Here is a 16,847-nt window from a genome sequence, read left to right as displayed (position 1 = left end):
ACAAAGTCACGTGACAGGTAGGTGATAAACAATGCGCATTAATACCACGCAGCGCTGGTGGACCTAAATATAATTTAGTGGAACTATGCAATACACAGCGGAATTTTTGTTCCTCACCGAGCTGTTAGCAGAAAGCTTCTGGAGCAAGAAAGTTACCGCACCTTTTCTACATTAATAACCGCTTGTCCTGCAGACCCGCTGGCCCATGAGAGCGGGTTCTGGTCCGCGGCTACGCTTTAGAGAAGCGAAGTACTGCAATGTTCAGTGAAGTGATGAGCAGCCTGTTGTAAGCAGGAGATTCCGAGAACTGCGGTACACCGTGACACTAGACGGGCGCACATGTTGGCGGCGAACGCAGCTATGTGAAAAAGTGCCCACACAAGCGTTATCACTCACCAGGGAGAGCGCGTTGTGGTCCGTCAGGTCCACGCCGTCCGGATTGGGCGCCACGGGCCAGTGGTCTCCGCCGTTGTCGACGTTTTCGGTATGCAGCTTGACGACAATCATCGTGAAGCCCGGGAAGTCACTGGCCGTAAAAGGAAGACAGTTACGCTCCTCAACGCAGAAAGCCACCTGATGCGTGGCTATATTTAAATTATGCATATCTGCATGGTGAACGGAATACTGCATTGCACCTCAGGCGGCCACAGTGACTTTCCAGCTTCACTCAAGGCAGAAATAAGCACCAAAAGCATAAGAGATGCAATTTGGGGAAAAGGCAAAAATATCTCCTTGTTCGAAAATTGAACATTGGTTGAAAATAGTTTTTCAATGACGAAAACGGCGCAGTGGAATGGAATGTGCAGTGTTCAATATCATGAAGTGAATATGATATTGGTCATGTTAGGAACTTCCTGGGATCTCTGTGGCCGCCCGAATTACGCCGTAATAGCAGAGATAAAGGAGGGAGTGAGAGAAGAAATAAATAAAGAGGTGCCGTAGGGAAGGGCTCCGGAATAATTTCGACCACTTTGGGATTTTTAGCTTGCACTGACGTCGCACAATACACGGGCGCCTTTTGTGTACCGTTACTTCCCTAGCTAGTAAACTGACACTCATTCCAATAGATGAAGCACGCTTGTATTCTTATGCTTCCCCCGCCATTCACTTAATTATTCCTGCCTAGGCCGAAAGTCCTTTTCCGCAAACCCTCACCCCGCACAGTTTCACCCCTGACTCCACGACAAGAGATTTCGGTCCAACGCAAACGCCGGCGACATTTACGAAGTGGTCAAAATGTTGCTGGGCAAATAACTTCGTTAATGAACATTTCCCTGCCTTGACATTTCATTTCGGCCGTGGTTTGGTGTCCGTCATTAGTTACTTGGGTATGCGCCCTCCTGCTTTATTGTACTATAGTTACGCGCAGAAATACTTCTCTTCGTCCCTTGTTCTCGTGCATTCCAAGTCCCCAAGTCCTCTTGCTCAGTATCACGACGTTTTACTTGACAGTTTCTTTGCCATATGTGGACGCTCTCTTCATAGTTTATTTCCAGCACCTCTGTTAGCCAGAGAGTCTTTGTTGATAAGATTGTGAATAGCTAGAATACACCCGTTGTATAAGCGTCATCTTTGAAAATATAATGACAAAATTCGCGCTATTAACTTCACAGTAGCTGCAAGAAGCAACGAACTCGATTCTTATTGCATTAAAATATTTCTCGTGATTATGGTCTCCCGAGGCGCTTTGGACTGAATCAAAGTGTTCCATCCCTGTTTCCAGTAATCCTTTAGAATTGACTGAGCTGTGGCAGTTTCATCAGGATTCCAGGGGAAAACAAAACCTCCCTACATATCATAAATTGTAATTCATCGGACACCATAAAATTACATTCTAAAATCCATGCCCAGGGTGACTGCCCTGCTTTCCTTGTTTGGCTATGGAATCATCCGCTGCCATCTATTTCGTGAGCTAAGACAAAGACCTAATGGGGGAAACTGAGCATCGGGCGTCTTTCCCGCTTATGCTCGCACCCATATGTAACCCGGGTTCCGGAAAAAAAACGTCCCCAGAAAAAACGTCCTCATTTAAGAATTAGGAAACACTGGTACCTAACTGCTGACATTAAATTTCCCCTAGCAGCCTGTTATTTGAGCATCCGCATCGCTTTCAAGAGGGGAGGTTTTATCCCTGCCGCAGCCGGGTATCCGCCGGTTTTCTAAAGGGTACAACCTTCCCCCTGCCTGATGTTCAGCTTATCTTACTCTACGTGCAGTACTGGTATGCAATGCGCTCTGAACTGAACAAAATGTTCCCGCTGGTCTTGTACTAAACGTTATTTCTGCAGAGGTGTTTTAATTCTGGACTGTTCCCCAGGAAACTACTGCCAGAAGGTTCCCAATAAATACTAGAATGCTGTGATACATGGTACACTTCCGGTACGTAAACGCGGGTTAACTGAGCGAAAACGTGCTAACTTTCCGTCGAACGCCTCCCACTAATCCCTTAGCGATGTGAAGCATCCGCCAGGCCACTCTTATTGGAGGAGACAGGACAAACGAACGATGCAACATTGTACCTGCAGCGAATTCACCTATCGGCATGGAATTGACTGACCAACGAATAGACTGCCGGCATTCAGGCATTCAAAATACATCATGCTTACACTCCTTCTCAAAAGTTACAGAAGAGTCCAATAAAGAAAGCAATTTTATTTAAGTGGGTACCCGAAGAATGTGATTTTGAGGTAATTTCGTATTTTGGACCTTCCCTCCAACTTTTCGCTTTCTGAGGGCATTTTTCCGGAGATGTATCTTCAAGGGACATTTTTTCCTGCACCCATGCAGCCCATTTAGGGCTCTGCGTACTGTCACAAATGAGTTGCACAATCAAAAGGCAAGGCAGAGGCCGCAAGGAATAAAGCAGTGTCCCAGCTGCAAAGAGCACGCGCAACTCACTTCTTCTTTGTCCACAAGGCGCCGCCCGGGGACACCTGGCGGCATTATTCCCCCTCCCCATCGAAAAAATAAAAAGGAAGCAAATACGTGGGCGCACTTGGAGCGAACGAGGTGCCCGTTACTGCTTAAAGTACGGCTTCATACGCAGTACGTGCACGACCTCAGGCTGCGGTCGATGGGGCGAACTGGGCAGAGTGCCATCGGGGAGGACTTCATACGTCACATCCGTGATGCGGCGCAGCATTGTGTAGGGTCCAAAGTAGCGGCTCAGGAGCTTCTCCGACAGGCCGGGGCGACGTACCGGGGTCCACACCCACACTTTGTCGTTAGGGTGGTACTCGACGTGGCGATGTCGTTGGTTGCAGCGTTCTGCATCAGTTTCCTGCTGCCGGCGGATGTGCATACGGGCCAGTTGGCTGGTTTCCTCTGCGTGTCGGGTAAATTCCTCGGCGTCTGGCGTGAGCGCCTGGTCGTCAGGGGGGCACAGAAGCATAGCGTCGAGCATCGTTTCGACATCACGACCGTAGACGAGGCGAAACGGCGTATATCGAGTCGCTTTCCTCAATCGCCGTGTTGTAGGCAAACGTCACATATGGGAGGATCTCGTCCCAAGTCTAGTGCTGTACGTCGGCGTACATTGCGAGCATGTCTGCTAAGGTTTTGTTGAGGCGCTCCGTGTGCCCGTTTGACTGCTGGTGGTATGCAGTAGTCTTGCGGTGGTTCGTGCGACTTAGCTGGAACACCTCGTGCATGAGCTGAGCTGTAAACGCGGTGTCCCTATCGGTGATGACGGAGGACGGGGCGCCATGTCGTAAAACAATGTGGTGTATGAAAAAGCGCGCGATTTCAGAGGATGTACTGCGCGGCACCGCCTGGGTTTCCGCATAGCTCGTCAAATAATCAGTCCCAACTATAATCCACTTATTGCCAGAAGACGACACAGGGAATGGGCCCAGAAGATCAATGCCGATCGACTTGGTCAAAAGGTGTGCACGATGGCGCAAATATGTTGGAGCAAACCTTCGGGCTTAAGCGGTGGTGACTTACGACGCTGGCACTAATGGCAACCGCTGGCGTAGCGGTGGATGCTCTTTGCAAGTTTAGGCCAATAATAGCCCTGTCGCACTCGAGCGAGCGTGCGTGCAAATCCCAAGTGGCCAGAGGTGGGCACATCATGACATGCCGGAAGGATGTCGTCACGGAGGTCTGATGGCACGACTAGAAGGTAGGGCCGGTCACCGTTGCTGGAGTTTTTCTTGAACAGTACGCCATTGCGAATGCAAAAAGAGGACGAGTGGCGCGAAAAGTGCCGCGGTACGTTGGAAGCATGGCCCTACAGGTGATCCATGATGACCGCAGGTCAGCGTCAACACGCTACTTTGCCACTAAGTCCGAACTGCTGATCACACCTAGGAAACGATTGTCATCCTCTGCGCTGTAATCAGCTTGCTCAACAGGTGCGCGTGAGAGCGTGTCGGCGTCTTCGTGTTTACGTCCGGACTTATACGCATTGTTTAATGAAATTCTTGAAGGCGAACGCTCCAGCGTGCTGGGCGTCCTGATGGGTCCGGGAGATTGGTAAGCCAGCGCAAGGAATGGTGGTCGGTGACCACTTTAAAATTACAGCCATAGATATAAGGCCGAAATTTCATCGTGGCCCAGACGACAACGATGCACTCCTTTTCCGAGGTGGAGTAGTTGATTTCGATGCGCGAGAGTGTGCGACTCGCATACGCGTTCAAACGTTCCACGCCTTCTTGATGTTGAACGAGGACGGCACCAAGCCCGATGTTGCTAGCGTCTGTGTGCATCGCGGTAGCAGCCTCCTCATCGAAGTGAGCCAGCACAGGGGTAGTGTGCAGCCGTTGGCGCAGCTCTGTGAAAGCAGCCTGTTGCTCGGCAGTCCAGACGAACGGTGTATCGTCACGTGTTAAACGGGTGAGGGGTTCAGCGATCTTGGAGAAGTCGGTGATAAAACGACGGTATTAGGCGCAGAAACCCAAGAACGCTTGAGCGTTTTCTTTGTAGTTTGACCAGGAAACTTGGCTACGGCGGCAGTTTTCTCGGGATCGGTTCGTATGCCATCGGCGCTCACAACAACGCGGAGATACTTCAGCTCTTTGTAGCCAGAGTGGCATTTCTCGGGTTTAAGTGACAAGTCGGACAACCGCAGGGCATCCAACACGGTACGCAGGAGTTCAAGGTGTTGGTCGAAGGTTTCTGAGAACACCACCACGTCATATAGGTAAACTAAAGAGGTTTGCCATTTGAGGCCAGCCAGAACAGTATCCATCATGCGCTGAAACGTCGCTGGCGCAGAGCAAAGGCCGATGGGCAACATCTTAAATTCATATAGGCCGTCGGGTGTGATGAAGGACGTTTTTTCGAGGTCAGGTTCATCAGCCTCAATCTGCAAATATCCGGTCTTTCGGTCGATCGACGAAAAATACTTGGCGCGGCGAACTCTGTCGACCGAGTCGTCAATGCGAGGCAGCGGGTAGACGTCCTTTTTCTTTATGGCGTTCAGCTTACGGTAATCCACGCAAAAACGCAGTGTCCCATCCTTCTTAACAAGCACGACTGGCGACGACCACGGGCTCTTAGAGGGTCTGATAATGCCGTCCGGAAGCATCTCATTCACCTGAGTTTGGATTGCGTCGCGTTCCTTCGACATATGCGCTACGGCTGCTGTCGTATGGGTCGAGCGTCATCGCAAGTGATGATCCGATGATTCGTGACCGTCGTTTGCGGCACGTGCGAGGAGGATGCGAAGCAGGTTTTGTACCGGAGCAGTAGGGCGCGGAGGTCGCGCTGTTCAGTCGCTGAGAGCCCAGAGCTAATATCGATGCGATCCAGGGACGTGTCCGTACGGTCCATGGCCTCGGACGCAAAGCACTCAGTAACATCAGCCAATTGGTCGGCCCACGCGACGGCAGTAGCTCGGAAAAGGTGACGAGGCTCGCTCGTAAAATTATTAATCAGGAGTTCCGACCGACCGTCACGGAGGTGGACGACACTTCGGGACGCGCAAATACCACGTGTCAGCAGCAAGAAAAGGTTACCCTCGGCAACTTCAGGTCCATCACGTAGCACATGATCGCAATCGACGCTTGCAAAAACGCTGGAGCGCGGCGGGATTAAGACACTTTCAGTGGAAATACGAATGGAGGAGCTCCGTTGCCGAGAGTCGGAGGTGTCGTCGGCTTCCGCTGTCGAAAACGTAACGGTTCTGTGCCGCAGCTCAATAACAGCACCATTCTCACGGAGAAAATCTACGCCCAAAATCAGGTCACGAGAACAGTCGCGGAGCACCAGGCAGCTAACTACGAACGTTCAGTAGCTGATCTGGACCCTAACCGTGCACTGTCCAAGCGGAGTAATGATATGGCCCCCTGCCGTCCGGTTCTGCACGCCAGAGCAAGGGGTTGTAACTTTCTTTAGAAGCTCAGCCAATTTGCACTCGATAATTGAAAACTCCGCTCCTGTGTCCACCAACACGCTAGTGCTGTGACCATCGAGAAGCACGGGTATGTCGAGGGAGAAGCGGTCTTTTAGTTCAGCTGCTATCGTCAACGTCGTCAAATCTCTATCATCGGAGGTCTGCGTCGTCTGCATCGTCAGGGGGTTTTTACAGCGTCGATATCTAGCGACCACGCCCCCGGAGGTCGCTGTCCTCAGTTTTCCCGGCGAGGGCTGGGCGAGCGGTCCGCCGTCGCTTGCGAGGAGTTTTGCACATTCGGTGAAAACGTTGGACGGCAAGGTGACGGTGATCTGGTCTGACTGCGCGCCATGGACCACTGAGGTTGCTGGGTCATGTACTCTTCAATCTCACGGGGTCTTTGGCCAAGCCGGGGCCTTGGCGCATGAGAGGGAAACCCTGCAGGCGAAGCTCTAGATATGGGCACCGGCGGAACAGGTGACCGGGCTCCCCTCAGTGAAAGCGCAAACGCCGGTGGTCAGGGCCACGCCAGACGTCCGCTCTGTGCAGGGATTCTCGATTACACGGGATGCGGTGCTGCCCTGGCTGCACGGAGGGTAGCAGGACGTCGTGATGGTTGGTAAAAACTTCCGCTGGATTCGGTGCAGGGCGTCGCAGCGCGTCAGGGTAGATCGTGCGGTGGAAATGCCGGTGGATTTGGGGCGGGGCGTCGCAGAGCTTCAGCGTATGTCAGGCGTCAGTAGTCTGTCTGGGTAGGCTGTGGCTCGGCGTGTAGTAACGGAGGCCTGATAGCTTGCAGCACCTCTTCGCGGATAACGCTCATAAGGGAGCTGGCTGCTGGCTGCGACGTACCACACATCATCTCTAGCTCCAAACGGACAACAGCGCGGATAATGTCCCGGAGAAAGTCGGTATTGCTGTTGAAAACCGGGAGGGACTCCGTAACAGAAGCAGCAAGGACTGGCCAGTCGTACGCGGTGGAACGCTGCCGGAGGACCTGCTCCATCGTGACTGCCTCCGCTAGAAACTCGGCGACAGTGCTGGGGGGGGGGGGGGGGGGCTGCGCACTAGGCCGGCGAAAAGCTGTTCTTTAAAATCGCGCATTAGGTGGCGCAGCTTTTTGGCTTCAGTCATGGCAGCCCGTCGGAAGAGCCGCGTCATGTCTTGGACGTACACGGTAACAATTTCGTTGGGAATTTGCATGCGGGACTGCAAGGCTCGTTCAGCTTGCTCCCGACGATTAGCGCTGACATACGCGGCGAGCAGATGACGTCGGAACTCAGTCCGTGATAAAAGAGTGTCCTCACGGTCTTCGTACCACCTACGAGCACCGCCCTCCAAGCTGAAGAAAACGTTCCTCAGCATGGCGGCGTCATCCCATTGGTTTTAAATGAGGCGACACATTCAAACTGGAGGAGCCAATCTTCTCCGTCCTCCAGTTGAGTCCCGTGAAAGGACTATGGTAGCCGTGGGTTCTAGAGGGTGTAGTACGCGGCGCCTTGTATTACCGATTGAGGAATATGCGCCGAGGGAGAGTCGAATGGCCTGAGGACAGGAGGCAGTCGGCCAAACGGCGAGGTTGTCTCCAATAGCCCATGCTCAGGGGGCAGTCCAAGATTTCGGCTGCTGACCCGGTGCACTGGCGTGTCGACAGGGAGAGGTCTGGGGTCCTCGGTGTTCGGAGGGGTGTGCGACGTATTCCAGAGCGATTTACCCAGCGCACTCCACCACAAAAAGTTACAAATGGGTTGCAGAATCAACAGGCTCGGCACAGGCCGCAAGGAATCAAGCAGTTTCCAGCTGCAAAGAGCACGCGCGACTCACTTTCTCCTCAAGGCGCCGCCCGGGGACACCTGGCGGCAATACTAAATGTGTCTGCTACTCTGCCAACCAGGTGTTACGCCCCTCCTTGTGAGGAGATTTGTTACGCCTTCGAACAGAGGTTAGAGCACAGTACTAATGTGCAGTAGTTCAGACATCCGTGTATCACACGATTATTCGTTTCTCAGGGAGTATTCGCGGAAGTAGCTAATGTTAGTAAATAGTTTCTTTCTGTAGTCTCTTCCTTCTGTAACTATTGCATTCGTACTCGATTCGGGTTTAGCAATACTTCGTGTTGACTGGGTGAAGGAGCTACACAATTCATATCTGATTCAGTTTTGAAAACTCACTATTTATAAACAGGTCCTTGCACGATATAGGTACCCCAGTCAGTACAGAGCTTTCATTGAAATGAAATTACGGCTTTTTTATGTTTGAATGCTTTGCAAAGCATGTACTTTCAGGGAGGACCTTCAGTTTATCAGGCATGGATTTGCTACAACGCATTAAAACAATGTATTCCAGAACACAGCATATTGTGCTTTAATGTGCTACCTACTGCACTCGTTGTTCACTTTGTTAGAGAATCCCAATCTAGGTAGCGAACAATTGCTTTCGTCCAACACAAAACAAAATGACTCAGTCTTTGCACAAGACGCAGTTTCCATAGAAGATTCATAAACGACAAGCCAGAAAATAAAAGTCATAGTATAAGATAGAGGACGTACTTCAGTATTACTTCAGTACTTCACTATTACGTTGAATAGCAGCATACGCATGCGGACATGAGGTCAGGAGTGCAAACTGCTGGGCTAGTTGGTTCATATTGCATAGAAAAGGAACCAGCGAAAATAGACGCAAGACAAGAACAAAGGAGGCACACACCACAACGCTGGACTTACAACTGATTTATTGCGATGAAAAATCGCTCATTTTAAAGGAATTTCCTGCCTGCGCACCCACCCTACAGACAATACACTTCGCGCACCACATGATGACATGCCTACTATAACGATAAAAACTTGTACTCCTTTTCAGTGATAATCACAGACGGCTCGCTGACGCATTTCTGCTTATTCTTTCTGATCATGAATGCCTCCAATAGCTCACGCTCACGTTTAGATTTCCCCCGCCCGATAATGCTGGCAATGTGAAAACTAGGAGAACATTTGCAGTCCTTTACATGTAAGGCTAGATTGCTGCCTGTGCCTGTGCCCAAAGTTGTGCGATGTTGCCTCAGGCGCTCATTTAAGCATGCTCCAGTTTGGCCTATGTATATTTTCCCGCATGACAATGGGATTGAATACACCACGCCCACTGCGCATGTGGTGAACATAGTCTGGTGTTTCGTGTTGCAAACACCAGTTCTGCGCATGTCTGCAAAGGTTTGGGCGCACAAACCGGACAGTTTGCAAGGAGCAGAAAATGCCATAGTGACACCAAACTTCTGAGCCACTTTTTTCAGACCATGTGAAGTCTTGTGGAAGTAAGGCATGACTTCCAACTTTCTTGTTGGCACTTCTACTGGCCTGGCATCCTTTGAAGATAACTTCAGTTCTTTCCCCAAAGATTCCGCCACCGCCAGCAAAACCGAGGGAGGAAACCCAGAACATTGTAGCTGTTCAACCTGCTCCGCCAGACTTTGCTGCATCACATGAGGGCAACTCTTCTTTAAGGCATTCAAAAAACATAAGTTTGCAATGCTGCGCTTCACTAACTTTGAATGGGCCGAATCATACGGCAACAGTGCCTTCTTAGACCTGGGCGCATATTTCCAGCACACGTGTTGATTGGGTAAAAAAGTCAATTCTAAATCCAGGAACCTAATGGTCTTGTCAGAAGGAATCTCATGCGTAAAAACCAAGTTCTTAGAACAAGTGCTAAAAATATTTAAAATCTGGTCTGCCACAAGGGTGAACTGGTCAGTTTCGGTTAAGTTCAAAATTACTAAAAAATCGTCAACATATCTAAAAACCCTTGCAACACGTGTGTCGTTTAGAGATCTTTGTAGCATCGAGTCAAACTTTGCTAAAAATATTTTGCTAAAAACTTTGCTAAAAATGTTTTTTGAATGCCTTAAAGAAGAGTTGCCCTCATGTGATGCAGCAAAGTCTGGCGGAGCAGGTTGAACGGCTACAATGTTCTGGGTTTCCTCCCTCGGTTTTGCTGGCGGTGGCGGAATCTTTGGTGAAAAAACTGAAGTTATCTTCAAAGGATGCCAGGCCAGTAGAAGTGCCAACAAGAAAGTTGGAAGTCATGCCTTACTTCCACAAGACTTCACATGGTCTGAAAAAAGTGGCTCAGAAGTTTGGTGTCACTATGGCATTTTCTGCTCCTTGCAAACTGTCCGGTTTGTGCGCCCAAACCTTTGCAGACATGCGCAGAACGGGTGTTTGCAACACGAAACACCAGACTATGTTCACCACATGCGCAGTGGGCGTGGTGTATTCAATCCCATTGTCATGCGGGAAAATCTACATAGGCCAAACTGGAGCATGCTTAAATGAGCGCCTGAGGCAACATCGCACAACTTTGGGCACAGGCACAGGCAGCAATCTAGCCTTACACGTAAAGGACTGCAAATGTTCTCCTAGTTTTCACATTGCCAGCATTATCGGGCGGGGGAAATCTAAACGTGAGCGTGAGCTATTGGAGGCATTCATGATCAGAAAGAATAAGCAGAAATGCGTCAGCGAGCCGTCTCTGATTATCACTGAAAAGGAGTACAAGTTTTTATCGTTATAGTAGGCATGTCATCATGTGGTGCGCGAAGTGTATTGTCTGTAGGGTGGGTGCGCAGGCAGGAAATTCCTTTAAAATGAGCGATTTTTCATCGCAATAAATCAGTTGTAAGTCCAGCGTTGTGGTGTGTGCCTCCTTTGTTCTTGTCTTGCGTCTATTTTCGCTGGTTCCTTTTCTATGCGGACATGAGGTAAGTGTAAAACAAAACTTTTCATGGCTTCATTTATTTTTTAGAAGCATCCACCATACCACATCAAACAAATATCAACAAGTAGCCTTTGGGATTTCTACTTTTGCCCTTGCTTGAATGTGTAAACAAAGCGTTCGGCTCAATCTTTATATGCTACAGCAGGTCATTCGTCTCACTGCTAGCCAGGAAGGCTGGCTGGGCGAAATCTGCGCAAAAAGTGCCATTGAAAGTTAGATTTTATATTTTAAAGCATAAATGCATGTCTATCGCTAGAAGCTCATTTCTATTGACTCAGTTTCTCATTGCTGGTATTATATTAGTAACAATGCACCTGTATTTTTAGTTAATATTGCAAGCATGAAATAATTGATTTATACCAATGCATGGTACCTGGAAATGAATATACAAAGCTTTTTACAACTAACCCAACAACCTTTAGGGGCATATTTGTTTATATTTTTATTTCATATCTTTACCGTTCTTGTAAAGCAACAATCGCAACCGTATTTGTGCCCGCAGCGGTGCCTTAGTAGCTTTGGCGTTCAGCTACTGCTCCAAGGTCGCGGGTTTAATCACGGCCGCTGCAGTTGTGTGGCGATGAAGGCGACATATAAGAAATTGCGGGTTCTGCATGATATTTCCCAATGCTAAAGGACACAATGTGGTCTAAATACTCATCACTCAGCTACAGCATCCTTCATCGTCCATTTGTCACTTCGGGACGTTAATCCGAGGAGTTAATTTAAACACATTATTAATGCAAAAGCATTAGATGGCTCAGTTGTAGGTTATCTGTCCGCAAAAGTTGTCCGCAATATAAATACAGCGCAAATGGTTCTGGTTATAGCATAAAAATAAGAAAATAAAATTGGTGTCTAGTTGCGAACCGAATAAGGGCCGCCGATTGGCCCACTCGGCCGCGTCACTTCGCCCTCTACGCTCAATAAAGGCGCATCTGCTAAATGCGAAGTTCTTAAAAACGTATCTTAAAAATATTTAGTGAGGCCTACATTATTAGTAGCATGTTAATTACATACGCTGTAATCGAGCGAGCACTAAATTCTCTCCGTTTCCGGTAAATTTTCCCCGTGCTTGGCGTGCAGCCGTAGCCACATCAGGCGGCCCCCAATGAACCACCCCACTCGTATGTACGGGGCTGGCCGAGCAGATGATACAGGTGGCGGAACAGGTTTCGCATTTCCGCACGTAAGGAGACTTAAGTACACTTCATACTTTATTAATCTGCTTTAACTCCTTTATAATCATAAGAACTAATGTAAATATAATGTTAAAGAAAATAAGGTAAGTGTTTATGTATCTTTGGATTACAGGCGCGAAAACAGACAGACCACAAGGTAGATAAACGGGACGGAGCGCCCGTCTGTCTGTCTGTTTTCGCGCCTGTAATCCAAAGATGTACCAACTTGCCCAGCAAGACGTTCTTTTAAGTTTATGTATCGCTGTAAACGAAAGCAGCACACAGCTTTCTGAATCGCCATGCATTTGAAAAAAATTGCAAGGAGTTTGTCTGTGAACTTCCTACTGGTTTAAAGCACCCACAGTGTTTAAACTCTGCGGCAGCAAACTGCTTGATGTACGCAGCAACTTCTGTTTTTTAATTGTATACAACTCCATTATAAAAACTTCCCGCCCACAACAGAAGCTTACGCGGGCCTCTTGTAGCACCGTTATAAAGTGGTTTCTTTTTTTTTGCCACGCTAGCTGTCAACCTAGTTCTCCAGGTTTCGCGTTCTTGCCGTCCCGGCGGCAACGCACGTAAAGAGGTATGAAAGAGAGGAGGATCAGAACGCAAAAGCGTGGAAGGACGCGAAGCCGTGTGGTGAAGAGCATGGTTAAGTCTGGGATGAAATCGGATGTAATGCAAGCGCCTGCGAGTCGGGCGAACAACAGACACGCACATTACCAGCCGGACCATCGTGATCCGGCACTCGGCACCGTAAAGCATTCCTCATAAGCAGGATAATCTACTCCTACCCCTCCTATAATTTCCGCCGCCGGAGGAAAGAGGAAGCTGTGAACCGCACTGTATGTTCAGCATGAAAAGCGGCACTAAGGCTGCACCAGTACGGCAGCACACAGCATCCCCTCCGTCTCCGCATCTACAGCACGCTCGTAGGACTCAGCGGAAAACAAGACCACCCAAATCCACCACATATCCCGCACCAATCACGCCCGGCTCACACTTGACCGTCCGAACATCAACCCCATAGGCAACGTTCACACCACGGCCCCCATTTCTGATAGTCGATAGCCGCCCATCAAACCAACACCTAAAAAGTTGCTACCTGGCCGCCATGATACGCGGCACCAGTTCAAAGCCAGAGAACTGGTTGCCACATTCCTTGCTGACGAGCACAAATACACGTTGACGCTGCACAACAAAGTGCAACCACATACGTGGCTTGTGCAACCATGCCACAAATCACTCTCGTCCCAACCGCGACAGTACGAGTCCGCTCTCCCACAACAGCGGAAGAATCCGCCATCGCCGACTAATGTAAACGCAGTCCTCAGAGACTCTAACGAAGCGACACAAAATTACTTGGCACGTTTTATCTGCCACCCCGCTGCACGCATCCTTCGCGGCTGCACTCGCGACCAAAAGATCAATCTACTCTGGGTACCCGCCCACGCGGGAAACTCTGGAAGCAAACGGGTCGGCCGACTAACCCGAGGCCTAACCAACTGGGCGACCGGCCGGACACACCCAGACGCTCTTGCCCAGGCTCCCCTGAACTTTGCCGAAATCACCAACCTCCAAACATAGACGAGAGGCCACTCCCCGCCTCCCCACCACGGCTTTCATCGAGCGCAAGCCACCATGCTCCGCAGGTTGCAGATACTCGGTCTTTCCCCTTCTAGACTATCACTCATTACAGACGAGGAATACAACCGCGCATGCCAAAACTGTAACCAGATAAATATCGCCCCTCGCCTCTTTCCTTCTCTCTCCATGTAATTTTATTATTCCCGCTAGCCGCTACTCAGGTGATTCAGGTTTCGGTGGATGATGCCACGGCTTGCAACATCTTTTCCTTCCATTCTTATTTTATTAATAAATAGCCACTGACAACTACAACAAATCGCCATCCAGGCGCATAACCTCTGGGGTTGTGCAGGACACCCATCCCGACGAAGCTTACTGCCAGCCCTGTCGGAGGAAAGATGGAACCAACTCCTCAGAAGGCCAGACAAGACCATCACGGTCGCTTCAATGTAGGTGGGGAGTGGCTCTATTTTCTGCTTCCCTCTGCGGGGATCACTGTTCAGAGCTGGGGGTAGGGGTGCGGGTGGAAGGGGGGGGGGCGGTCGGAGAACGGCAGCACGGCGCACAACAGGTGGGCGTCCTGGCAGCTTGGCTGGTAGGACTTGACTGGTGAGAACTGGGGGTAGTGATGACAAGAGAAGGTTCATGGCACTCACTTCGTGGGCTAAGGAGCTCGCCACTACCAGGGGACCACACCAAGCCCACCTGCCCTAAATACCGACATTCTGTGGCAATTAAGTTGTTTCTCTCTCTCGCCAGTGTCGCCGACGAGTTTTTAGCTTGAGCTCATTTTCTATTTTTCGCTGCTCGCCCAAGGCAGCGCTTTCCTCACATATCGCAGCTTCGAGAATCCGCAACATACGGCGTGTCGGACGTACTGCGCACTGAGTCACTGGATTGGATTAGAAAAAAATTGTATTTCGTCAAGAAGAGCTCGGTGATTGGAGGACTGTGTTAGGTGGCCCTTAGTCCATGACCGTTGGCGACCTGGTCGGCCCACTCGACGGCCCGGACTTGCGTCTTCGGGTCTGAGCTCGCCAGCACAACCTGCCACCGCTCGAGAGAAGGGCATTGTACTTGTTCCGCCGGAGGCGGTTCTTTGCAATTCCATAAGATGTGGTCGTAATTGGCACGTTTGCCACAGCGGAAAAAACTGGGGTTCGTAATGCGAGTGGTACATGAGTGAAAGTTGAGCGGGGTTCGTGAGGGAGCACGTTTGAAGCCGTCTCCACGTGGTTTCTTGTGCTTTGGACAATGTTTTAACAGGCAGGGGATAAACTCGCCTGCCCAAGGTGTGATGATGGCTAATGTCACTAAAAGAGGTCATGCCGTCTCTCGTAAATAGCGGATGAATAGGCCAGCTCCCTGCCCAGGTGACGAAACCTCGGGTTTTATTGTGAGCTGCCTCGCTCCCTGGACTGTCTGAGCGGGACGGCACCCAAATCAGTTCGATCTCCCTGGCAGGTAGGGCTGCTTTTTTCAGAATGCTAAGGGTGATGGGTGCTATTCGGCCCCACCGCAAAATTGAGAACGGCGAATTTTCAGTCGGTGAAAATATTACCAGCGGTGGTATTAGCTATAGCTAAATCTATTGCCGCCTCCTACGCTATCTCGGAGGAGCTTGTTAGTCGCGGCTTGTAGCAGTCCGTCGGGCCCATCCACCGCCAACAATGCGTAGGCTTTGTTTTGTGGGTACTCCGCAGCATCCACGTGCACCACTCCCGAGTGCTGCCTGTACTTTCGTGTAGATCGCGTGCTCTGGCTCGAAGAGAGCCCTCGTGGTGCACGGGATACATGTTCTCGGGGAGTGGTTTTATGAGTAGGTTCTTCAGAATATGTTTTGGTAGCCGAGTTTTCGCTTCTCCTCTCGGAGGTGCGTTGCCCAGTCCAAGACTGGAGAGAATGGCTTTGTCCGCATTGGCACGAGTAATTCTTTCCGCTTGTGTCGTGAGGTGTGCTTCGCAGAGTTCGTCTAGCGTATTGTACATGCCCAGATCTAAGAGCCTCTCTATTGATGCGTGACGCGGTAGAACGAGTGTGGTCTTGTGCGCCTGTATTATGACATTTTTGGTTGTATTCTTCTCCGCTGCATATAGGCGGAGGTAGGGGACGGAGTATACGACTGTTTAGAACGAAGGCCTGAACCAGACGACAAAGATTCTTTTTCTTGACGCACTGTCTGCGGTTGGATATTCGTCTGATGAGTCTGTGGCAATTAAGTTCTTTCTCTTTATCGCCAGCGTCGCAGACGAGTATGAGGTGTTCCCCATTCAGGGGCAAACCTCCTACGCATACATTTAAGGGAAGCGGGGGAACGTAGTTTTTTAGGTGTACGCCTCTGGGCTTGTTTCTGAGTACAAAGAGTTGAGATTTTTGTTGCGAGCGCGAGAGGCCCGCCGCTAGGGCGTATGTTTCGACCGTGTCTACCGCTTGCTGCAGTGTACTCTCCACTTGGCCGTCTCTCCCTGTATTTACCCACAGAGTTATGTCGTCCGAGTGGAAAGTATGATGCAACCCGGGTATGGCGGCGAGTTTTGAGGGAAGATTGATGAGGGACAGATTGAACAGATAAGGTGAGAGGACTGAACCTTGAGGTGTTCCTCTGCCCCTTAGGTGGATGGGGTCGGACTCGGTCGCACCTACTGCGAGCTCCGCAGTCCTCTGAGAAGAAGGAGCGGATATATGTGAATTCCGCAACGTGGGATTAATGTCAGATAGGTTCGTAGGGATAGCCTCGTTCGAGACGTTGTCGAATGCCTTGTTCAGGTCAAGGCCGAGCACTGCCTTCGTGCCCGTCTCTTGCACATGGTCAATGATGTCGGACTTCAATTGAAGCATGACATCTTGTGTAGATAGATGCGCTCTGAAGCCAATCATGCTAGGAGGAATTAGATCGCTGTCTTCCCCAAACCCTTGTAGGTGGTTAACGATTACGTGTTCCATCAACTTGCCTAAGCAAGAAGTGAGTG

General features: G+C 50.1%; 1 protein-coding gene across 1 annotated transcript in view; it reads right to left on the bottom strand.

Moving 5' to 3' along the window:
- LOC144134196 (uncharacterized) overlaps positions 1-507 on the bottom strand; it is a 59,022-nt gene extending 58,515 nt beyond the window's left edge. The window contains exon 1 of the mRNA XM_077667155.1: positions 397-507. Coding sequence (XP_077523281.1) covers positions 397-507 — 111 coding nt within the window. The remainder of the gene's footprint in view (positions 1-396) is intronic.
- Between the last annotated feature and the right edge of the window lie 16,340 nt (positions 508-16,847).

This window comes from Amblyomma americanum, chromosome 5 (genome assembly GCF_052857255.1).
Source record: "Amblyomma americanum isolate KBUSLIRL-KWMA chromosome 5, ASM5285725v1, whole genome shotgun sequence".
NCBI classification, from domain to species: domain Eukaryota; kingdom Metazoa; phylum Arthropoda; class Arachnida; order Ixodida; family Ixodidae; genus Amblyomma; species Amblyomma americanum.
This window is presented reverse-complemented; position numbering and strand designations above follow the sequence as displayed.